Source organism: Rhipicephalus microplus, chromosome 8 (genome assembly GCF_043290135.1).
Source record: "Rhipicephalus microplus isolate Deutch F79 chromosome 8, USDA_Rmic, whole genome shotgun sequence".
NCBI classification, from domain to species: Eukaryota; Metazoa; Arthropoda; class Arachnida; order Ixodida; family Ixodidae; genus Rhipicephalus; species Rhipicephalus microplus.
In genome coordinates, this window is record NC_134707.1 from 9,204,683 (window position 1) to 9,229,243 (window position 24,561).

The 24,561-nt window shown below is 41.9% G+C and overlaps 1 protein-coding gene across 3 annotated transcripts in view; it reads left to right on the top strand.

The window, feature by feature from the left end:
- LOC119165180 (uncharacterized) overlaps positions 1–19,498 on the top strand; it is a 55,858-nt gene extending 36,360 nt beyond the window's left edge. The window contains exons 16-25 of one of the 3 annotated variants that reach the window (XM_075870951.1): positions 1,229–1,264; positions 3,500–3,627; positions 6,401–6,472; positions 6,527–6,660; positions 9,854–9,903; positions 11,816–11,924; positions 13,232–13,372; positions 14,668–14,818; positions 16,937–17,062; positions 19,239–19,498. In XM_075870951.1, coding sequence (XP_075727066.1) covers positions 1,229–1,264; positions 3,500–3,627; positions 6,401–6,472; positions 6,527–6,660; positions 9,854–9,903; positions 11,816–11,924; positions 13,232–13,372; positions 14,668–14,818; positions 16,937–17,062; positions 19,239–19,271 — 980 coding nt within the window. In that variant the 3' untranslated portion in view covers positions 19,272–19,498. Of the gene's footprint in view, positions 1–1,228; positions 1,265–3,499; positions 3,628–6,400; positions 6,473–6,526; positions 6,661–9,853; positions 9,904–11,815; positions 11,925–13,231; positions 13,373–14,487; positions 14,632–14,667; positions 14,819–16,936; positions 17,063–19,238 lie in introns of those variants that run through there. The other 2 variants (XM_075870952.1, XM_075870953.1) reach the window with 2 other exon arrangements.
- The last annotated feature ends 5,063 nt before the right edge of the window (positions 19,499–24,561 follow it).

A 24,561-nucleotide genomic window follows, 5' to 3' on the forward strand; every position in this document is an offset into this window, starting at 1 on the left:
TTGTAGGCCCGTGTGCTCATATTTGGGTGCACGTTAAAGAACCCCTGGTGGTCAGAATTTCTGGAGCTTTTCACTATGGCGTCTCTCATAATCATATGGTGGTTTTGGGACATTAAACCCCACATATCATTCAATCAAGCAGTATTACTCCAACTGAACAGTGTTGCAATATACAAGTTTCAACTCGGTCCCACACCGTTCACTCTGTGCCAGAGCCCGCCGGCGTTGCAATGCACCATGGTGCCATCTGGCGAAGAAGCGGTGCAAACTTTTGCCTACATTCGTGTGTAGGCGAAATTTAGCAAATGCGAGTGTACACATACGTGTGTAGTCACTGAAGTCCAGCGAAAAGTACGCCTGAAATTTTCGCTCCCACAAACGTCTCACTGTTTTCTTTCGTTGTGGTGAAAGTTGTCATATTTAAGGATGAACATTCCGAGTATTTGCAGACATCTGAGTGTGGCACCATCTCTCGGTTGCAGCAACGGCGTCCTGCCATAACAGAATAGAAAATAGGCGAAAACAGTTGTATCTATTCAAATAAGCTATACTTAAAAATGACTCCAGGATATGTACAGCAGAGACGTTTTGGAACATTTTGGTCAAAATTTGGTATCGCACTACGAAACTTGTAGCTTCCCGGGAGAATATAACATTACTCATTGGAAATAAATTGGACCTGTTTGTAAAATATTGAGTGCTTTGGGAAGGCAAGTGGTTTTTTGCGTGAAGCTCTTTTTAAAAAATGCTTAATTACGTCTCTGCTGTGTTTTGAAACCATGAGTCATTTTTGATAATTAGCTTGTTTCGTCAAAAAAAAATTTTTTGCGCCCATGTCCCATTCAGTTATGGCTGGCCGCCACTGTCACTGACGAGCAATGGTGCTCCGTGCAGATGTCTTCGAATCCTGGCCTTGATGTTGCATATTTTTGAGTACTTTGATACAGAGGTCAAAGTTGAGTGCGAATGGCTGAAAACACGCTTATTTATTACGCGTATGCCTCTTTTTCTGCCTGAATTTCAGCTCGTGGTCTCTATCACAGACGATATTGCTCATTTCGATGTGTAGTGAATTGTGTGCCTTTGCGCAGTCATCGCCGCGTAATATGTGGATCGCTGAGGCTGAAATGAAAGTTATTTTGTAGCATGTGTGAACGGAATCTTGATATAAATTAGCAGAACAGTATTCTTGTCCTTTTTATAAAGTGCATTTCACGTCACTTTTCAGTTGATGGGTACGAAGACGGAGCAACTTCAGCAATCAGTAGGTACTTCTAGAAATATTATCCACTCTGCGTTCGTTCCCCAAAACATTGTTTACTTGTTCAAAATCAGCTGGCGATATAGAGATTGTAATTTAAACACATGAGCAGAATACTAAAGGTCTAATCTTGCATCATTTCGCCGTAGTTGTGTGGAATTCGTTGAACATTTGGGTCGTGTTTTGCGGGCATTTGCGCGCTGCCTGCATTATAGGTATTGTTGATGCACAGCTAGTGGAGAGAAATTGTGGCTCTTACAAAGAGAGTGACTGCATAATTTTTTGCATCACTCCATTTGGCTGAGGGAAGTAATAGCTCTTGCATAGAGAGAAACAAAATTACTTAACCAAATTAAAAATACGAGATATTTGACAGTAGTTTAGTATTCATTGTAACGTCTTTTCATTTCCAATATGAAATTTTTGGCACGCTCCGAAAGGCAACGTTAGCTTGTCATGGTTTCGGAAAGTAAATGATGAAAAAGCAATTATGAACGACTCAGTGGCACAAAAACCTGAAATATTGCATAGCTCAGACTGTCAGACCACTGGAATTATTAACCCAATGTGGCAAATATTTTGGAGATCCCGCACATCTCACGTATTTTCATTTAATAAGTGTATTTCCCAGACTATATTTTATAAGTCATGCCATATGCTACAGTACCATGTGATCAAATCTCGCACGTTACCTGTTGTTTATGTTTTTAATGCTGGACTAGAAACCAGCCTTCTGTAACTATTGGTGCAGATATCAACTGCAATTGTGCAAAAAAATCAAGTTCATTCATTCATTCATCACGACAACAATCGGTGTTCGACTTAGCCACCATTTAGTGAAAACAATAATTTAGCAATCGTGGTGACGCGACCCGACTGGTGGCGTCACAACTGGGGTCTCGCAGTTACGGTATTACGCTTTATTGAAGAACAGTAAACTTTTTTCCCCCATTACTAGATATACGGGTGAGTGATATCACGTCAGAAATAAAATATCATGTACTTATCCACACTACGAAAATGTCACTAGTACTTTGTTTCAGATTGATTTGAATAGGTAGCCTGTAGGTGAATATTCCCTTGTTTTTCAATTGGCTACGTCAACAGCGGTCACAAGAGTCAATAGCGGCAGGTCGATGTCTTCTTGTGCTGATGGGTCACCTTAATGTAGAGAACCTGTCAGAGCCACGGTTTCCAATTTGCGAAAACAATACCGCACTACAGTTCAACGCTGATCTTGTGAAACGGGCTAATCAATGTGATATTCTCTATAAGAGTACCCGAAAGACAAACTTACACTAAGGCGATACAAGGATTTGACGTGAGTTATTAAGTTGTACTTGAAATTTTAGTGTGGTTTCTTTCACGAGCCCATGCTTATTGACATAGAGTAATATTAAGGTCAAAGTCGCTAACATGTCAACTCTCGATTTTCATGGGAGACTAAGTAGCAAGGCAAAATTTTCACGCTTGTCGGCACGTATTTCCAACAACACTCTTCATGTCTAGGCGGCATTGAATCAATGAAATTTTCTAAAAGTTGGTACGTTATGTCTGTGAACTCCTCGCAGAACAGTGTACTTCGTTTTTACCGACGAGCAAATATGTATGGCCTTGTACACGTCCTCACAATAAGTGCAGCCAGGGCATTTATGGCGGGCATTCACAGGTGGTGCCGCCACCCACAATTTCTTTTCGTGCCTTTTCGAGCTTACCGAGCTTCTTTTCGCGTATTAGTGGTATTTTCGGTGTTTTGAATGGGTAATTTAGTGATGCGCGGAAAAGCGTTTTTCTCTTTAGTAATTCTTTAAAACTATGTTTTTGTTTCTGTAATTAGCGTACGTGTGGCCCTTCTGAAAATTAGTGTTTAGTCAGTACCGCGTCTATAGAATGCAGCGCACAGTTATGAATGTTTAGAATAAAAACTTTCAATCACTTATACGATCATGAATTCCAATAAGCCCCTCTCACTTTTTCTCCTTATCACTTATTAAACTTGCTTCATTGTTAACTCTACAGAGGTATGCCAAGTGCCAGTTTTAACCAGTTAGTATACTTTGCAGTGTGGGTACCATAACCGTTATAGCATGTGGCTGAACACCGTGTATACTAGGCAGTATACCATGTACTTTTGTTAACCCTGTATTATACGTGAATGCATTTACAATGACTATTCTACTTACTGTGTGCTGCCCGTACGAGTTCATTATGTGTATGCGTTTGTTTTATTTATTCCAGCCCCACAAGAACGAGCTCTAACGAATTTCATCATAGAACTTTACTCTATCAGTGACTATCCACATACTACGCATTTTGGAGATGACAGAAAAAACAACATAGATTATTTGATGGCATTTTGGAACGGTGTAAGTGCTTGTTCGATTTTCTTTAAAGGGCTCCAGCAACACTTGTGCAAATATCCATGAAATGGATTCACTAAAAGAGCGTATTGCCTTACCGATTTACCTCCACAAAAATTTATGGAATCCGTCCAGTAGGAGCAGAGTTACGAATATTTGTCGCGCGCTGCAATTGTATTCTACTTCTCTCGTCCCTACGAAAGTGCTGGAAATTAGGTAGAGAGAGATGGCAAGGGGAAAGAAAATACGTCACGCGCATTTGATGACCTTGAGCACTTTTTCTCTCTTTTTTGGAATACGTGGCTTATCAGTACCATCACACACGCACGCATGGACAAGTCACGGCCTTCCGCGACCACCCTTGAAACAACCGAGTGCGCTATATATGCTCAAATCAACCAATGCATGGTGCAATGGCTGTGACGTGTGATATTTGAGCTTCTTCCGCCATTTGCCGACAAATTGGAAGGCAAATTAAAAATTTATGGTGCATTTCAGGCCATGTGCTGTGCTTTATTATAAGGCTCGAGCGTCCTAGGGAGCCTAGACTACCAATTCGGAGCTGTTTTCGACCATGCTAAAAATAGTTGTTGGGTCATTTTAAGTAACTTCTCGAACAGTGAAATTAACCTACTACATTATATGATACTGTAGTGCCACTACTATCTGTTCTCTTATACTTTCATAACGGCGAGCCTTTATTTGTATATCTCTCACAAAGATCGCACCACTGGTTTTGTTCAGGTTTGACGCAATCACATCATGGGCATCTACTGAGAAGGTTACCTGCTGTGATATGGATGTAGTAAAAAGCGAAGTCACGAAACTCACAGAGTTATAAGCATTTACAGAGGACTCGAAGCCCAAAGTCATCTGTTTTTTTCCCTTCATGTCAATCTACTGATCCTACACCACCACCCTCCGAAAACTTCTTGCACCTATCACGTGATTTCGCACGGCCTCCAGACCGCATGCAGCTAGCTCACGAGGTTTTGCACAACCATCCTAAATCGGCGAACATTTGACCAAGCTGCGATGTCGTGAGATGACGTCGTCATCTGAGGCCACGTAACGTGACGCCACAATGGCGCCTTAGTGACGGGGTGAAGAAATCACAAGTTTGCGCAATCAGCTGTGACGTCACGGTGTAATGTAGACGGTAATGAAGACGGTAACCATCTCGAGCTGAGGAGACTCTTCTATGCCGCCTGTGGCTTGGAGTGGCCTTCACGAACGCATACTCGTATCTCATCGGGATGGCCAGTTCTCCTACATGCACTTACTGCAGTTGCGAAGAAAACCATCGCGCACCTTCTGTGTGAGTGCACCCATTTCAACGCGCAAAGACAAGAACTCACTGCAGCTCTGGATAGACTAGACGATCGGCCTTTGTCGGAACAAAGGATTCTGGGTCATTGGCCGAGCCCATCCTCAGCCCAGAAGGCTTTGAAAGCTTTGCTGCGCTTTTTGCGGACAACTGGCCTCAGAGACAGACTTTAGTGTCTTATACACTTTGATGTCGCCTTTGCTCTGTCGCAATTTTTTTGTAATTTCTCGCTCTCTTCGCAACATTTCTTGTTAACATCTTTCATTCCCCTCACCCCTTTCCGCAGCACAGGGTAGCCAGCCGGTCTAAGAACTGGCTAGCCTCCCTGTCTTTTCCCATAAACTTTCTTCCTCTTTGCTCCACTCACGTTGTTGTTATCGCATTTTGTGAACCACCTGAGGCTCGCGCCTTAATGAGTGACTGTGCACCAAAAATATAAGATGCGTCAAATAAACAAATTCATTAGCATTTAATGAACACAATAGTGCAGTTACGTATTGAAACCGCAAAGCTTACTGCCAATGTATGTACACTCATTCGCTTTACGTGAACTTTTCCGTGAGACAGTTACAGCGAAGCGTTACATGCACATGAAATTGGATGGTTCAGGATACTCTGGTCATATAGGTGACTTTATGCCTTAGGGACCATTCTCGTCTCATTATTAAAGGAGCCCTGTTGAACGTTTCGAAGGTGGTCACAAATTGCGGCCGATTGGTAGTCGAGGCTCTAGGGGACATGTTAGCGAAATATTATATATGAGCACGCAGCGTTAACTTAACCATCAGATTTCAGACATCTAGAATTTCCTGTCTTTTTTTTGTCACATGTATACACAAAGCACACGGACTCTGTTATGGGCTTATATGAGCATCAATAGCGGGATATGCACTGCAGCAGCCATGGAGAGGCGCGACGTACCCACGCTGTGCTCTACACTAGCGTGTTTACAATTGCGCTCAAAATCAGCCATGTGCACAATGAAAACAACAACAAAGAGCATTCAAAGCCATGGTGTATGCTGAAGTATGAACCTTTTGTCATCAAGACCTCCCCCCTTCCTTATGAGGCTTTCAGTGTTCACCCGAGGACGAAAAAAGGAAAGAAAATGCTTGAAAGTTTGGATAAATATCCGTTACTCGGCTCGCATTTGAATGGTTCTAAAAATTATGGCGGAAGCTGTTTCAGGAGGCAAATAATTGTGGTAGTATGCTCAATTTATGACAACTTGGGCGAGTGTTGCAGAGTCCTTTTATTCAAATAAATATAGTCAACGAAAATTAAACCCCAAAGTTAGTTTAAACCTGCCATAAGAGAGATGGGCCGTTCTTACTTTTTTTAGATGAGAAAAAAATCTATCCATCCATCCAGTCCTAAATCAAAATGGTGAAAATGTTTCTGCCATTTAAGGAGACCCTTTGTTAAAGCTTAATATTAATGTCGCTATTGCAGGTGAGTCTGCGAATGCAACAACTCTATCCACCTGGTTTTATAGCTATTGTTGCTCTTGACATGGCCACAAGCGTAAGTATAATGCGTGTGATGATTTCTTTCATTTTTAACTAGTTCTACTTTCAGGAAATAGATGAAGAATACTTAGATCCATGGCAAGATAATAAGCTCGTCTCCAATGAAACTCTCGTAACGTTGCGCCAATATACTTGGTCGAACCGCGACGCACGAACAGCGGACGCCGTCTTCTTGGTCACCGGGTAAGTCACTTCTGGAAATTCGCGCGTGAAATCTGGCAAGTGCTAAAGCAGTCCACTAGCTGATAGTTCTTGCATGGTGCGAACAGTATATTAAATAAATAGCTTGCCGTTATCAAGCTTGACAACGTACGCTTTGTGGCTTAGTGCCTTGCGTCAGGCGCTGCTAATGGCGAGGTTGCCGGTTCGTCACCCCGCCATAAAACTTTCTGAACTTGTTTTTTTTTGCAATTTATTAGTATATATTTTACCATACGTCATATCCATGACGGAGATACGTCAGCGAAGCCGTGGTGGACCACGGCACAAAGCACTTTCATGTTTAAAAGCAAGTACTTTATTATCAACAGGTACGTTCCTCTAGTAAATATAAACCAAAGCTTAGCTTACTACAATTGCACAGTCGAATATGATCACCGGCACTCGAAGATAAAAAATTGAGGGTATGCGTAGTGTTTTGGCCTCAGAGTAATAATTATCGGGTTCGCTGTCGTCTACTTTTTTTTTTTACTACAAGGCTCTCGCCACTTCTCTATCGAAAATGATTTGCCACTTTTGTAGCCAACCCTCGTTGGTGACCGGTAAATGTCATGACCTCTGTTGTTATACGGGAAAAGTACGTGATAGCTGTGACATGAATTAGTGAATTATCTCATTTGTTTTGTTTTTTTAGAAGGAAGGGGGCAGGGTATTCAGCCTTTTTTCAAGCATATTCGTGCCTGCGATAGTAGCTCGGCGTTAATATATGCACTCACAAAACTGAAAAGGCGCATTCTAAGGTAGTGTCATCATCCAGACTTCAAATTTCTCGCCATGTACTTCAATGAGACAGCGGTGGGACAGAAAACTGTTGTCTTGAGAACAACGTCTTAGGTGCTTCACCCAAGGTGCTTCATCGACGTCCCGTGGCGTTAACGTCAACATGGGTGATGCAAAAAACACCACGTGGTGATATCACTTCATGCCCTAAGATGTATAGGCAAATAGATGTAGAACGCCTTCGCAAAATGTTTGAGAAATCTTTTGGCCTTGTCCCCTTTGAGTGTACACTAATTGCATCAGGCATTATAGCAGGCATTTTCATTCTGCTTTAGTTCAAAATTGATGTGCACCGACATTATAGAAATAAATGTTATTTGTCAAGATGAAGCGACATTGGGCGTTAGGTGCTTTCTATAGAAAACAAAAAGGTGCCAGGGTTTCTTATTTGCCTAATCCTACTTGAAAGTGAAAGTTTTTTTTTTCTTGCATATATTGGCCCTGAAGGACACTAAAGATGAACAGTGAATGCGTTTAGAATATTTCAAGAACTCGAGTGTCATTGCTTTCACCTCTCTTGGTCATTTATTAAAAGAAATAAACAGTCCACCACAGTGGATAAGTGGTTAAGGTGCTCAGCTGCGGATCCAGAAGTTGCGGGTTCGACCCCCGCGATGGCGGTCACAGTTTGGCGAAAGCGTAACGGTAGGGGCCCATGTACTTTACTATGATTTATTTGTGGAGTTTAACGTCCCAAAACCACCATATGATTATTAGAGACGCCGTAGTGGAAGACTCCGGAAATTATGACCACCTGGGGTTCTTTAACGTGCACCCAAATCTGAGCACACGGGAACTTTACTATGTCAACAGATGGTCAAAACTATCGGGGCCCTCGACTACGGCGTCTGTCATAATTGTATCGTGGTTTTCGGACGTAAGACCCTACATTTTGTTACTAAGGAGATAAACAGCCAAATATTAATTGTTTAATGCCTAAATAATGAAACAACCGAAGAAAATGAGAATGTAATTCATTTTCTAGCTTCAAATAGCAACCTTCAACTGACTCAAAACTTAAATTATCTGAAATGCATCTTTGATGCATAATTCTATGTATGTCGTGAATTCTCCACATGCCACAGAAGTGAGGACCTTGAGAAAAAAAAAAAGGTACTTCAGAACTACGCAACATGTCGTGTGCTGCGTCTTGACTGCGTACACACCAAATAAGCAAATTTATTGAAGATATAGCTTGCGTCAGCCAGGCGAGAAAGACCGAAATGAGTGCTCTTGCACACGCTTCGCGCTCACCGCCATCAGCTACAAAGTAATCGCTTCTAGCGTAAAATGCATTACACAAGATAACGCTGGATTTTTCATGCTGAACGCTGCGTTCCCCGTGAGTACATGACAGCCTATATTTAAGGTGGCACGCATTTCGTGACTTTCTAGCTTGGTTTTTTGGTATGCCGCTATTGATTCATTGATTGATTGATTGATTGATTGATATGCGGAATTTAGCGTCCCAAAACCACCATATGAATATGAGAGACGCCGTAGTGGAGGGCTCGGGCAATTTTGACCACCTGGGGTTCTTTAACGTGCACCCAAATCTGAGCACACGGGCTCACATTTCCGCCTCCATCGTAAATGCAGCCGCCGCAGTCGGGATTCAAACCCGCGCCCTGCGGGTCAGCAGCCGAGTACCTTAGCCACTAGACCACCGTGGCGGGGCATCGGTATGTCGCTAATTCGTGGCATTAGGCACTAAAGGGATGACTCTTAAATTTCATGCCCAAATCTTGGCGTTCGACTCAATGCATATGGAAGTGTACACGTCAGACTTGAGCTTGATCGGTGCGAAAAAAATTTCTAAAACATTTTCTATTGATTTTCGGTGCTCTCAGACAACAGTCCACATCTTTTTTGCAGGCTAGAAATTACCTATTACATAGTAGATACTGTAAAGAATCTACGACGCTGTGACCTTTCGTGCAAAATTTCGCACGAGACGTGGCGTGCAGCATTTTATTTTTGGCGGTCTTTTTGCTTACCGAACGTGTCTCTGAGTAAGACGTGATGATGTTGGGTCTCGAAAAAAGGTAATAACAAATAAGAGGAAACTTGTTTTTCGCTTCACATTTCCTTTAAATATAAGGAAGTCTATTTTCAAGGTCGTACGTGGCTCAAATTGAATGGTCCATCCATTGAGTTGGTGGTGCCTCCTGTGCTGTTCTGTATCTTCTTCTACCTTCTGTTGATTTCTTGTTTAAGAAACTTACACAGATCAAAAGAAGGTTCAAGTAGACTTTCGCCTTTGCAGTCATTTAAAGTGCTCAGCAACTCTCAAGTTTTCACCGGGTAGTTACAAGGTAGTAAAAGGTAATAGTATATTGACAACTCTAGCATTTACATCGTTATACCTATCTTTCAGACGAGACCTGGTGGATTTAACGTCTGCAGGTATAAGAAACAATACTGCAGGTAAGCTCACATACCACAAGGAACATGTATTTTCAATCATTTTCAATGAGCTTATTCATGGCACATACGGTGCAGTGTGCAATATGGGCCAAACATAGGGTGATTTTCACGTTTCGCCTTTAAAACTTAAAATCTATAGCACTCATGCCCAGATTTTTTATACTTTAATTTAGTTGCATTTTTCTAGATTTTTTGCTAAGGCACAAGTTGATTTTGTGCTCGTAACCAACAACGCCAACCCCGACACCGACGCTGACGCCGGACCTTCTGCGAAACGAGCTCTTTTACGTGTTATTAAGTTGGCTCGACTTCAAAAAAACAGCGTATGTCGCGAGCGACAGCACACGACGTTCGGTTTGCGAAAAAAAAAGACGAAGATGGGCACTGAGCTCATTAGGGCTCGGGCAGCGATAAAGAATTAAGAAAAAGGCCGGGCAGTTCCTTCTCAGTAAAAATATTACACCGCCTCAACACCCACATATTCGATGGTCGCAATGGCACGTCACATTATTATTATTATTATTATTATTATTACTATTATTATTATTATTATTATTATTGTTATTATTATTGTTATTATTATTATTATTATTATTATTATTATTATTATTATTATTATTATTATTATTATTATTATTATTATTATTATTATACAAAGAGTCGATTATGCAGCCTAGCTGTTTATATCCCTTGTATGTTTCAATGGGGAGTTTCTTGTCCTGCGACATCACATCAGCAGACGGGAATTTTTACAAAAACACGGGAAACACCAAGAGCGATTACAACGCTTGTTTGTTTTTATTTGCGTACATCAAGAGCACTTAGTGTCTATCTATATATCTATCTATCTAGGCAACTACAACGCAGTGCTCTCGTGATCACCCCTTTAACTTGGGGTACACCAAAATTAGTACGAGAGGGTAACATGGCTTGACGAATACAACACACTGGTCATCACATCGATAATGTCACAATGTCATCGCGTATGTCATAAAACTGTTTCCAAAATACAGTTGGCACGTACACGGGGGCGGGTATGTGCCACTGTTATGCGGGTATGTGCGAAACGTGATAAACATTTTATATCTATCCAGGAACGGCCAAAACACACATGGGTAATTTTAACGCTTGAGCGTCAAGAAAAAGCTGACATAGGCAGAGTGGACCAGACAACTGCAAAGAACAAATGTCAGTGTCGCAGCAGAAATTCAACCTCAGCATTCTGCTTAATAATCAAGTATTCTACCACAAGGCTACGCAAGGTCTCGGAAATACTTTGCAAATAGACCTTAGTGTTCGGCAAACGCCAACTCTGGTTGCACTACTGGCTATCAAATTTTATGAACATTACATATGTACTCCTACAATACAGCCATAATGTCGTATTAATGTCAGTTGTAGTTAGGCGTAATCCGTTGAGGTTGATTGGTGTAGCAGTGTTCAGGGCTACCATTCTCGTGAGCACCAGCGGAAACACCAGCGCTTCACATCAGCGCTTCATGTCAGCGCTTCACATCAGCTTACCGCTTCTGCTGCTGCTAATATCCATGTTGTCTGTTGGCATCGTCACGCAGCGACAAACAACTGCTAATGAAAAACATACGTGGTTGTTTAACGCATGTGTGTGCGTGAATCTGTATGTATATTGAGCGCCACTTCATGAAGTTTCGTTCAGTGAGAAAATTAAAGCTCATTCACCTTTTATCTAGGAGCTTCACACAGCATCGATTCCCGAGGTACGTGGGAACTGCCAAATTTGTCTGTTTTCGGAGATTTTTAGTACCCTTCTAAAGAACCTCGTTTGGTCGAAATTATTCGGAGCCCCCCACTAATGCAGTGTTCATAGCACGAGTCCCTTCGGCAAGCCAAACCACACACCCCAGTGAAATAACATTGCGCTCTTGTGATGCAGGTGTAGCCTACCTGGGCCAAGCATGCAGACTTTACAAAGTCGGAATAGCCGAGGACGATGCGGGTCTTTTTTCGGGAGTACACTCTGCGGCCCACGAATTGGGACACTTGTGAGTATATGGTGTGTTGCTGAGTCGGGTAGATGTTCACAGCTGGAAACTGCGCGACAAAGTGCTGGGCATTAACCTGCTTTTTTAGATGTGAACCAGCACTTGCTAGGTGTTGTGTCCGTCCCTCGGCGACCGTCGACTTGCCCACTGCGCATGCGCCAGCTTCCCTCCTCTCCTCGCACGAGCACGAGGATGTAGGAGGACCCTCTCATTGCGTGAGAGCGAGGAGATGGCGAAGTGCTGCTTCCGCTTCATTTCTCTCCTATTGTTTATTTCCTCGCCATAGCTATGCACTCCTATATAATGTGGCACGCATTCACTCGGTTGCACTCTTCTAGCAGCGCTGGGTGTTCACTTTCCGGCACACACGCGGTAATACAAACAAATGGGAGGAGGGTAACATAAGCGATACACAATATATGCGCACAACTTCACACATAAACAAAACATGCACGGAAGCATACAAATGGTAACAAACACAAGTGCTGCTTCGCATTCCCACATGGTTCGTTTTAGTGCAAGGTGGTGCAATTTTTTTAATATAAGGTTTTGTTGTTGCTTTCTGCCGCTGTCCACCTTCGTCAACTCCTACTCTCCGTTTTACCACGGGGTTCACAAAAGTTAACTTGTGCGTATTTATGAGTGCGAACCTAAAATATGCTTTAATGCTTGAACTTTTAATCTCGACTTACGCACCCGTAATACTTCACACACAGGGTGTTTCAGCAAGCATACTATCGGCCGTAAATGTTTGCGGGATCTGCAACACGTAGTTAAGCGACGATGAACTGCACTGCTGCGTCCCCTACCGTAACATAGCGCGGTAAAGAGGCTATTTGTCATGGCCCCGGAGACCAGTTTCGGCAACGGTGCGCTGGCGGCACGAGTTCCGGAGGACACAGCCGATAGCCTCGACCCACCGCCGTGTGACGATAGGGGACGCAGCAAAGTAGTTTTTCCTCGCTCTATCATAAAATGCAAACCACACAAATTTTTGCGGATGGCTGTACCTATAACTTTTTTTCTGTTTGTGTGCGATGGGCACAGCTCGTTTTAGAAATCTTTGGAAAATTAGTCTTCGCACTGAACTATTTTAAAACTATCCGAGGTGACAATTAGACACTTGCTAATTGTTAAGCTTGATTTAATACAAAGTATGCTTTACTCCTGGCATCTGTATCAGCTAGGTTTACTAAGATACGTACAGCTTCCGCATCAATGTTCAATAGAAGCATAATGAATCCTTCCTTCCATCTTTCTACCTTCTCTAAAAGTTGGGTACTTGATCTCAAACTTGCTTTTTGTAGGTTATCATCCCATCATGATGGCGAAGGCTCCTCAAGCGGCTGCCCGGCGAAAGACGGCTACCTAATGAACCCGTACACTAGCGGAAGGAACCTTTCCCATTTCTCCAACTGCAGCAAGAAAGCCATCGCTGCATTTCTACAGTGGGTGACATCATACGTACAGTCTACTGATGCTTTAGAGAAGTAAACCACACCTGCTTCATAAGCAAACAAGAAGAAAGTAATATGAACTTGTCATGAAATTTCAATGCAGAAGATGCAAAGACAGAACGAACGAGAAGGCAGTGTCGTAGGGGTGCTCTGGAGAGGGGATAAACAATCGGAAGCCACGTTGCGTGCGAGTATCATAGGCGCGGTTCTATAAGAGGAAGCAGGCTGATGTTGTAAGCATGTAGTTTCTATTAAGTTCACTGGAGGGAACTCTGATGTACGTGTCTATGGGGACTGCAATGCACGGCGCTTCAAAGAGCACGGGGATGGTGGGAAGAACACGGATTTGTCTAATCTTCATTCTTCTGTATCAGCTTGGCTTCGCGCGGCATAGAGCTGCCTTGCCATGAAACGACAATCAGCGAATTTCCTGCAGTTACACTTAGCCACCTTAAACATTTAGGTTCACCATTTCAAATCAGGTCATGCAGTTTACAATGGTTCGTTTTTCCATCCGAAACAAAATCCCAACACAGCAATAAACGAAGCCACAAGTGCGTTCGAAGTTCGCAAACAAAAAGACTCGACAAATCCATGTACTACCAGTCATTGCCAAGGTCGCTGAGCGATCGCAGTGCCAGAGTCCCTTCCAGTTAGTTTCAGGAAGGTGTACCGGTGTAACAGCGGAAGTTGGTGTGCAGCGCGTTCTTTCCGAAGATGGACAAGACTTCACGCACACTCGAAGGAGAAGCAAGCGGTCCCCGATAGTTCGGACGAGAGCACCAATATGCTTATGTAGCTTTCACTGCGTGTAATGGGCTGCGCTTTATTGTGGTCTCCGTGCCTAATTAGTCTTGCCACTCTATGTAAACTTCATTTAAGGCTCCCAGGCGCAGGTGCGAAAGAGTTGCTGCGAAAAGAGAAACGTGGTGACAGGGCAGGGCATTGCGTTTGCTAAGCATTCACTTAGAGTGTAGCTACCCATGTATATTTGCGTTGCATGCGTAGTCATTCTAGGGATGTGTTCAATAGAACATGGGCTATTCGACTTGTATTATTGTTTCTATTCAATGGTTTTATGATTACTGATAATGTGTATTTATTAGGTGTACATCTTCAAGATATACAACCACTCACTTCTTACAATCGTTCATGAAAGAGCGTCAAGACTCAAAGAGGGCAATCTCGGGGTTTTAAGGGGAGAAAATACGTGGTGGATCTTCAAGTCAGCTGTGAAGAATAGATAATGCACCAAGTGACGACACTTCAGCAAGCGTTTCGTACAGGACCGGTCACTCATACTGCTTAAAGGACCACCGCAAGCGCCGTCATCGAGCTTTATTGCCCAATGACACATTGCCACTGCCCGGTCAAGTATTGAGTGGCGAGGAGTACTGCAAGAAACATTTTTCACACCCTAACGTCACCTACGTCAAGGTAACGCATGCAGCATTTTCATAAAATTTCACCATGCGTTCGACTTGAAATTTGTGATCGTTTGTTTGAGAATTTTTGCCTGAATAGGTGGACAATGCGGTGAGAAAAAAAAATAAGTGAAGACAGGAGCTATAAAGCAGAGAGTGATTCACAGGTTGATTCGAAGGTGATTTAAATACCTGGCGCTTGTGCTGAAGTGACATCAAAGAGGAACACCATTTTTCTCTCATTTGTAAATTACTTTTTCACAATTTCAAAATCATCATGCAAGCCGCGATAAGACACTTCGTGAACTAGGAAACGTCAAAAAATGCGGTTGGTGACGCCACGTTGAAATACCTGCACTGAGCGCCAAAACTTCGTAAATTTCGATGGTTTTATCATCAGGGCTTGTGCGTGTTTTCTCTTTCTTTGTTGTGTGTATGTGTTTGCGCTGTAAAAGTACCTCTATGATCATGAACCAACTAGGTCTAAAAGAAGTTTTACTGAAGTATCTTTTTCTGATGGTGTGAAATCTTGCGCACATACGGTACAACACTGGTTCTCCCCGCATCGAGCTCACCATTGTCCAGCGGCTGTATTAGCCTACGTGAACTATGTAACAAGTTTCAGAAACATGCACTAACACCGGCCGAATAGCCTGCGATGGATGAGCGCTTGCATTGTCCTGCAAACGTAGCAACCATCGCGATGTGGCAGGACTTCATCGGGGCATTCTTAATCCACAGCCTGGCAATCTCTCGTTTAATTAGCTGTGAATGCGCTAAATTTCCCTGCAGTAGAGGCTTTTCTGACCGCGGTTCATAGCATCAGCAAGTATGCTGTAATGAACAGAACAGACAAAGGACGAGAAAGCGGATTGAGCCTTCTTGCAGTATTTCACACGTGGCGTCAAGTGTTACTAGACACATCCTAATGACTGGCATAATTTCTACTACCTGACATTCAACGTTGACTGAGGCACACTTAAGGAAAAACAAGTCATCATTGACATAACGAATAGCTTTGCGCACTCTCGTTCGTCTGAAAGAGCTTGCCGGACAGAATAACATAAAGTCGGGCGAGCGAAAAATCGCCAAGTATGGGTGCAATGCACGAACCTATACATACCCTCTCGCTTTTTCTTCACGCTCAAACAGAGGTGCACTGTAACCTTACGATTTCATCATGCACCAGCTCGCCCGATCTGCAATATTTATACTAAAATATGTGTGGTAAAGTACCCCAAGAATGACTATATCGTTTTTTTAAATGAAGCATATGGTCTGCTAATGGGGCCAGAGACGGGAAATGTCGTCGAGCCAATGCTGGCAAACTACGACCGATAGACGTTCAAGCTCGTGACGTCATGCACGCCAATTTTGGTGCAGAATGTAGACGTTGTAATTTTACCTTGATTTTCTCCTCTCATAAGGGAGTTACAATAGTAAGATTAACGGCTTTAAATAACACTTTACTAATCTATGCTAATTCATTTTTTTTTTATTTCAGTGTCCCTTTAAGGAAGGAATAGATACTTTTGCTGAATAGTGCAGTGCTGATAGCGATAACAGAACGGTACAACTGTGCAAAGTATAGTTCGGGTTTTTATTGGTCTACACAGAGGTGCGAACATTCACTCACAAAATATTAAGCATGTTGTCACGCGCCCACATGCCAGAGGCAAAGATGATTACACGAGAAAGAACAGATGTGACAGCCAGTATTGTGAATACTAGTTGTCACAATGTCAATTTAGCATCCGATGTGTGAAACGATTAGGAAGGATTAGAGGTGTGAAGCGTTAATTGGTAATGAATTAAAGGACAATGAAATTTATTCGATGTAAATAAAAGAAAATTTTAGGGGAATCACATTCTAGTTTTAATGATGGTAATTTAGTTAGTGCTTTGCGAAAGCATAGCCTTGTGCCCACGATCTCAGTATTGTTAAATTAAATGTATATAAATATTTGGTAATATTTTTTATCATCACTTTAGACATCGGAGAAATCAAATTAGTCCGTATGTCTAGAAGTAACCATGGTATTTAGATCGGAAAGTATAGTTGTCAAAGACATATAATAGTGATTTCGTCCGTGTCACAGACTTCCAAAGACGAATATTCTATAACTTACAGTGGGACTCAGATCTCTGGAAATGCAAGTTTCGGTGCTTTTTGTATGTGAAAGAGGATGGAAAACCTCAATATGCCATCAGATCTGCACTTGATGGAACTCCGTGTAACAGGTTTCAACCAGAGATGGTAATATAGTCTTTATTACACATACCTGAAATAGGTTTGTTAACAAAACTATGGAAGCTTGTTATTATAATATTCCGTGTTAGCGTTCCCCACCTGCTGTTTTTTTAAATATTGTTCGTGCCTGCAGCTTACGGGCGCAACAGTGATAATAATTATCTTGGGAGAGTGATTGATTGACACGTTCCAAGGCATACGGCGTGGGCACGATATGGGGATAGGGGGTCCCCTTTATCGTCTAAGGTAGGAGTGCCATGCCTTCCCTCTGCCTTTGCCTACTCAGACCTGTTCATTCGTGATACAAAGTGAAGCCTCGCCAAAATGGCGATCGCGAAATTCTGGCAATCCATATTCAGAAACGGGGAGAGGGCTATGGCGTCCGCGCGTGGACCTTCTTTTTACTGTTGTTTCTGGTACTCAATTACTTATCTTAAAAATCGAAGTTAAGGTTACGGACATGCATGTTTTTTATGAAAATGATGGAGGATGATGCATAAAATACTTAGTTCAAATTTCAGATCAGGGAATCTATAGGAACCAGGGGCAGCCATTGTGGGAAGCCCGTCATCACTTCGCTTTTATTTTTGCATCCGCCGCGAACTTTCGTTTCGTTCGAACTCGAACGTCATGTAGCGAGAGGGAAGGGTAGAAAATGGTAGTGGAAAATTAAACATAAAAAAACAAAAAGGAAGAAAGGCTAGAAGCTGGTTGGTGGGGTCCCTAATATAGGGCTCTACTGCCTTCAGCCGCCCGCCATGCCTGGTTCAGGAGCGCCACGTGGGCCTCCTTTTCCTCACTGGCGAGCAAGGTCTCCCGCTGCTTCGTCCTGAATTTTTGCGGCGGTCTCTGAGGCGCATTAATTCTGGGTGGCTTTAATTGACATTCCCATGTAATGTCAGAAAGCGTTGGCTGTCTTCCACTCCACGGGCGAGAACCGGCGTATGCGGTTGAATAGATGGCATGTTTTCATGAAGGCGCTGGGATGAGATCTCTTTTTTCCCCTAATGGGAAGCCCCGCTCACGTCTACGATTCAGGGTGAACATCGCTACAGCTGTACCACCGCGACGAAACAAAAAGTCGCGGAGTGTGGTTGTGTTCGTCGCTGTTATATCTCTGTGCACAATCATTAAGCTCTATACCCTCGAAGTTTGAGGGGAGTTCGCGCAGTTGGACAGTAGCCATTCCAGTATGTCATCCTTTTTTGCTCAAATGCAAATGTTTGACAGGAAGTTCACTCTAGGAGCCAAATTTCGGAAATGGTCTAGCTAGACGACCATCGTGCTTTCTCAGAGGACATGTCCTTTAAGAGACGCTAAACGTATCATTTATAGAATTTAAATGGGTACCAGAGTCTCAGTTCGCGAAAACTACATAGGTCGACAATTTTTAACTTATGTATGGAAGGCGTCTTAAACAGTGTTTTGTAACAAGAAAAAAATGTGCTCGAAAAAAAAAACACTAACCTTAGTAGTACATCAGCTTGCATCAAAAACAAGTACCATATTCTTACTGAGCACCACTCTCTCAGAAAATGTAAACCTTTAGCTTGCGTGAAGCGAATAGTTGTTTACGTAAGCTTGCCGAAGTACTACTGACAAGTTACTGAAACTTCGCGAAGTAGTGTACATAGCAACAATTTTAACCGCTTGATTATTCATTCGTGAAGTTTACAGTATAGTCTTGACTCGGCTTATGGCTATCTTCGCCAACTCGGTAGCCTTCTGTTTACCCAACGCCTTGTGGTTTAGATTCACGATTTCCAACATTTTCTCATTATTTGCTTCCATTGGGCTAAACAGTGTTTGCTTCCAACATCGACAACTTCAATTAAAATACAACTTGCAATATTTATCTCATATTTTTTAAATACCACTCATTTTAATTGTGTCAGTAAACGTTCAGCACAAAAATTCACTCCTGCACATTTAAGTGGATTATCCAGATATAATGGTTTTCATATATTCTGAAATATACAGCGCAGTCTCGCAGCCGAGGGCTACTGCCGTTGAAAACCCGACAGCTTATGGAAGGTTATCAAAACTTTAACATTTTATTCAAATGTTTTGCCTATAATTTTTTTCAAATGTTTATTTATTCATCTGAACAAAACATTTTCCTCAGAAAAAGATCTTTGTGGCATAGAAACTAATTTCGCTTTGCCTACGACATCTTTTTCAGAAATGCAAGAACACCATGTGCGTTTCAAAGTAGTCGTCTATCAGCTGTGCTTGTAACAGATAATTTATTCTATCATCTTGTTGTCCAAAGAAGCGGAGGCAATAACGAACGCACATGGGAACTGATATCCAATAATTGCCACAGGCTGAGGCACTTCTTTGTGTCAAATTCTGGAATACTGATGCCTCACTTATGTGCATTTATTACACCCGCGTTTTTTAAGAGACCTAATATTAATAAAGCATTTTTCATATTCTAAATGTGTTCAAAAAGTGCAGGCTCTACACAGGCTTTTATAGTCATATTATTTGTAAAAAATACACCTAAATTTCTCTAGTTCGTTGTAGTATGAAACACAAAGGCAATTACAGGTAAGAGCCTTCCTAGATGACGTACGAGCCTCACAAATCGGTGTAATGAGTGAGAAATATTTTAATGGGGAGCTGGAGAGGTTTGCCTGGTTTTTCACCTGGCAGTCTACTTGAGGTGCCGGGGGATGACTATGATATATACAATGATAAACACACAACACATACAGTTACATACACGCATAACAGTCACATAACATACAGTCACTCACACGCAATGCACTATTTACAAGGTTTTGTTCAAGCCTGTGGCCCGCAAGAATGTCACTTCGCTTCCAGAGCACGTTCGCTGATTTCTCACCGTGGGATTCAATAACAATAGGTGAGAGTGCTACGTTGGCCACGTCAGCTATGCCATAATAATACATAATAAACCAACTGCACAATTACTTCATTATCAATGCACCGCGAAATATCACCTCCAATCCACAAGCTCTGCTGTGACCAAGTCTTGCGGGACTTGCAAGCTGCGCAATTTTTTTATTGGGGTTGAAGTGAGTTCAATATGGATGGTTTAGCAAAACCCATCATATCGATAGGCGATATATTAATAACAGGAAATGCCAACAAAAATGAAATATTTTAAAATTTCACCTGTTTTCATTTTTTAATACACAAGTAGATATAACTTCCGTGCCGAAGACTGTACGTCCAGACCTTTACAAAGCTCTAAATATTTTCACTTTTCACCGGCTTCTCTTTTTTTCTTTTCAACATCTTAAAATGTGTTAGCGAGAAAGCATTTGTGAAATAGAAAAACAAAAGAACTCAGAAAACGTTAATGAAATCCAAAAACACATTAATTTGCATCAATCATAAACACAAAATTCTTACACACCGAATCTTTTCCGGTCCTTCAAGTCATAAAAAGCGGATGTTTAGCTCACGTGAAACAAATGAATGTTTAAGAAAAAAAGTACTCAAACGTAGGTTCTCACAGGCTGAGTCTCCCTAAAAACGTTGTATAGCACATCAATTTCAACCGATCTTTTACTGACGTACGCGACATTGATGGAGCTCTGTTAAAACTATTCTCAGCTGTTTTAAAAAAGTGAAGCTCCTTACATAGCATTTTCAAATATTCCATACACTCTTCAAACAATCATGACATCAACAAAAAAGAAATTTTCGTCAGGCTGTATATATTTTCTTCCTTTAATTACACCCGTGTTAGTGTGAACTCCTGCAGTAAATCCCGAGCAACCTAATGTATTCATGCTGGTTTATTTATATAAACTTCCGACATTAGGCTTACATAACTTGAGGTTTCAGCACAGGCTTTTCGGAAAGTATTGACATCACAAAAAACTCATGAGTGCTAACTAGAAATTATTATATCTTTGGGGGTTGTTTAAAAAGTAAGGTACGTATCATCACCCAGAAATAAGTATTCGTGAGTAAAAGTTTTCATTGGCGGGATTAGTTTAGTACAATCTAACTTATATTTTTTACATATTCACTAGAAATGTTTAGGCACTTTTTTACGACAGCTCAATTTCTTTATACTTTCTGCATAGAAACAAGCTCGCCACCTGGGAATATATTGGTGTTTGAGCTGGTCGGTAAACATTTTTGCCACCTATCTTGCGCAAACCTTGTGGAATCGTAGTTTTTCAGTCACAGTCCGGTTAGTCATAGTGCGGCCAACAAAAATCAATTTATCTAACAGACCATGAAATCTCAGTCGTCGATGTATTGGCAGTTCGCTGTCCCCTTGTCAAACAGTTACATTATCTTAACGCTGAGTCTGCCACTACACTCTTCGTTCGTGCACTTCGCGCGGTCGTTTTCAAACTCTAACCACTAAAATTCTGACATTTCCTTAACCTATCACTGCAGGTTCATTAACTAGGTACAATCTCCTATGAGTATGAGCAGCTTATGATTTTTGCATTGAAAATTTGAATTACAGCTCGCAGCTCACACGTGGAGGACCCTATTTTCGCGGACAGATGTCTCCAGACCCCGTCGAGCAGACAACTATTAGGCCTGAACAATACCTTAAATACTTTCGAGAGTAATTGATAGATGACGCTGCACAAGTACAGATTTACTCTGACATGTAAATATTTCAATATTACCAAATGACCCTAAATTTTTCATTCACCCTAGTATTTTACCTTGTCGATAGCTTCCAGGTTTCTTTTTATGCATTTTCAAGTAATAACTTTCTCTTGAAAAACTTTTGCTGGAAATATCCCAATTCCTTTTTATCTGTGCTTTTTATTTCAGAAATGCAAGAACACCAAGTGTGTCTAGCAGTAGCAGTTGATCATCACTACCATTAACAGAAGCGTGTATTTTATGCTTTCGCCTAATATTCTGAAAGTGCTCAAGTAATATCTAATGCACCATGGAATTGTAAGAGATGGATATTATGCCCTGAATGCTGCACTGCCCAGGCGTCAAATAATGATTGACTCACAGATCGCGGGTGTCCTTTTATTACACCCGTATATATTTAACCTTCACATAAACAAAGTACTCCTGAAAGTGTATACTCATGCAGGACCAATACTGGGCCCTCGCGTGTAGTCAGGCTTGTTTCTTGCTATTATGAATACACCTCGGTCTTCCAGGTTCGTGGCTGTAATTTGCTATACCAAGCCGTTTAAACTGGAAAAGTTGAAGCAGACAAAGTTTTAGAAGTATTTTGGCTTAGTATTCAGAAAATTATTATGACGATTTAATGAATTACTTGTATCCAACATCCGCATTATAAAGCACAGCGCACGAAAACACTACATAAACGAGCGAAAATATCTTGCTATTGAGGGCGGAAATTCGCCTTTAGTGGAAAATATACATACCGGATCAAATATATATTATGGACCGGATGAATCGTGCGTTTCTTGCAGCAGCAACACATTCTCTGGCATAAATAAACAATGAATGTGTGAACAATCAAATGATTCATTTATTTCATTTGTTTTTTTCTCTAATCACTCTGCTTAAGTTAAATATTCTTATTCCAGCATTCACTTGAAACAAATGCTAAGACAGGAGCGAAAAAGCCGCTGTATATATCATAGAGGCTTGACAAAGGCCCCTGCCTCTACAGAATTTTGCAGCAGACAACACATGCACACACAAAAAAAACTGCAATTTATTGGTATACAGTTTATCTATTGAAAAAAGGAAATGTAAAAACAGACAAATAGACCACTGGCATGTGTTTTTCAAATTTACAGCATTAAAGAAATCTCTTTCTCTCTCTCTCTCTCTCTCTCTCTTTTGCATAGAAGGCGCTTTCTTTGCGAACTGTACACAACCACTTCGAACACAATCGTAAAAAAATGTAGCGTGGTGAAACCATACAGATTTCTAGGCACATAAGAGCAAGTAAGATGACTTCCACAAATACCCGAAATAGAAGATGTGCCATACCTAAGAAACCAGCAAGACAAAGTAATTACTCACATACAATTACTAACATGTAAGCGCACGGCTAAGAAAATACTGCTTTAGCATTCGACTCGAAGTGATATTTAGATTAATTAATGTTTTCTTGTGAAGATCGTTAAGCAGTTGTAATATTCGGTTTGGTAGCCGGTCTTTTCCATGATTGGTTTGCGAAAAACGGGCAGCCCAAGTGCACGCTCTCGAATGTCATATTTGAGGTGATGTGGTTTACATAGGTTACAAAGATGAATGAGTTCAGTGTGGCCTCGTTTAACGCTTTCTTTATAATTCATCGGAAGGTAAAACTCATAAGTGCAATGAAATGGGAGAACGTTGAGCTGAGCAAAGGATGGACTTGTTGGGTTGTCGTAAGAAACACGTGCAGCATGCCGTATTGCTTTTTTGTAGCATAAATAGTACCTTAACATTTTTCTGTAATATTGTTCGCCATACTAAATGACAATGATTAGCATGTTAAATAAATGTTGTATTATACAACTGAAGCCGTATTTTTGATGGTAGAAAAACTCGAAGCCTACACAGTGCGCCGCATGCTTTTGCCATACGCGTTCCAATGCGTTTAATGTGTTTCTCGCACAGTAACTGCTTATTAAAGATTACACCTAGCGTTTTCATGTCAGCCATGACGTCGATTCGTTCTGCTTGATCGGTAGAATATGTCTGGATTACAATCTACGTGTTTTGGGGCTTGGTGGAAAAAGAATAGCTTTTGTAGAACTCATTTTGAACATCTCTTGAACCTACCTATTTATTCAGTTCTGAAAAAAAAAACATATTCAGTTAGAGTAGGAGTCGGCAAACTTTAGAGGTGGAGATTAATTTCGCATAGAGCTGATAGGGCGGGATGTGCCCAGGAGTAAGTCGAGTGGAGGGAATATGGTTGCAGCCAACTCTGCATGCAAGATGCACGCACTGTTGTGTCTTTTTAACAGTGAAGCGTTCAAGCTAGCCGCAGAAAGTGCACTGTGACGCAATACCAGCCACGTTATAGTAATAGCAGCCAGCAATGCAGCAGCTCACCACAGCTGGATGTGACGTCACGCTTCTCTTTTCTCAACAATCGTGCTTCAATCTTGCATTAAAGGTTTTACTGCGCGTATTCGAGGCAGCGTAGCTGGCACTAAGCCACGCCCACCAATAAGAACGCTGTGTGTAGCCAGCGCTTTCGCCACCGTTCCAAGACTGCTTTGCGAGCCCGCAAACGGCGCCACCATCTGCGCGTGGCTGCGCATGTGACGGTACGTTACCGCTGCGTGACTCAACTTAGCTTCGGCCACCCACACCGACATTACGTGCAGCCGCTCTACTTAGCCAGTCGTGACGAAAAGATTAGCCGACCTTGCGGGGCCACACTTGATGGGGTCGAGTAAGACTAGTTCGCCTTGGCCTTACACAACGTGAAGTTGCTCGAAAGCCACACTGCGGCCATTTGGATATGCTTAACCGAGACGTGAGGTCTCTTCGTTTTGGCTGCACCGGCTGAACCAGTTCAAAGGGTGCAGCACCTTCGTCCTCGTTTTGCCGGAGCAGCG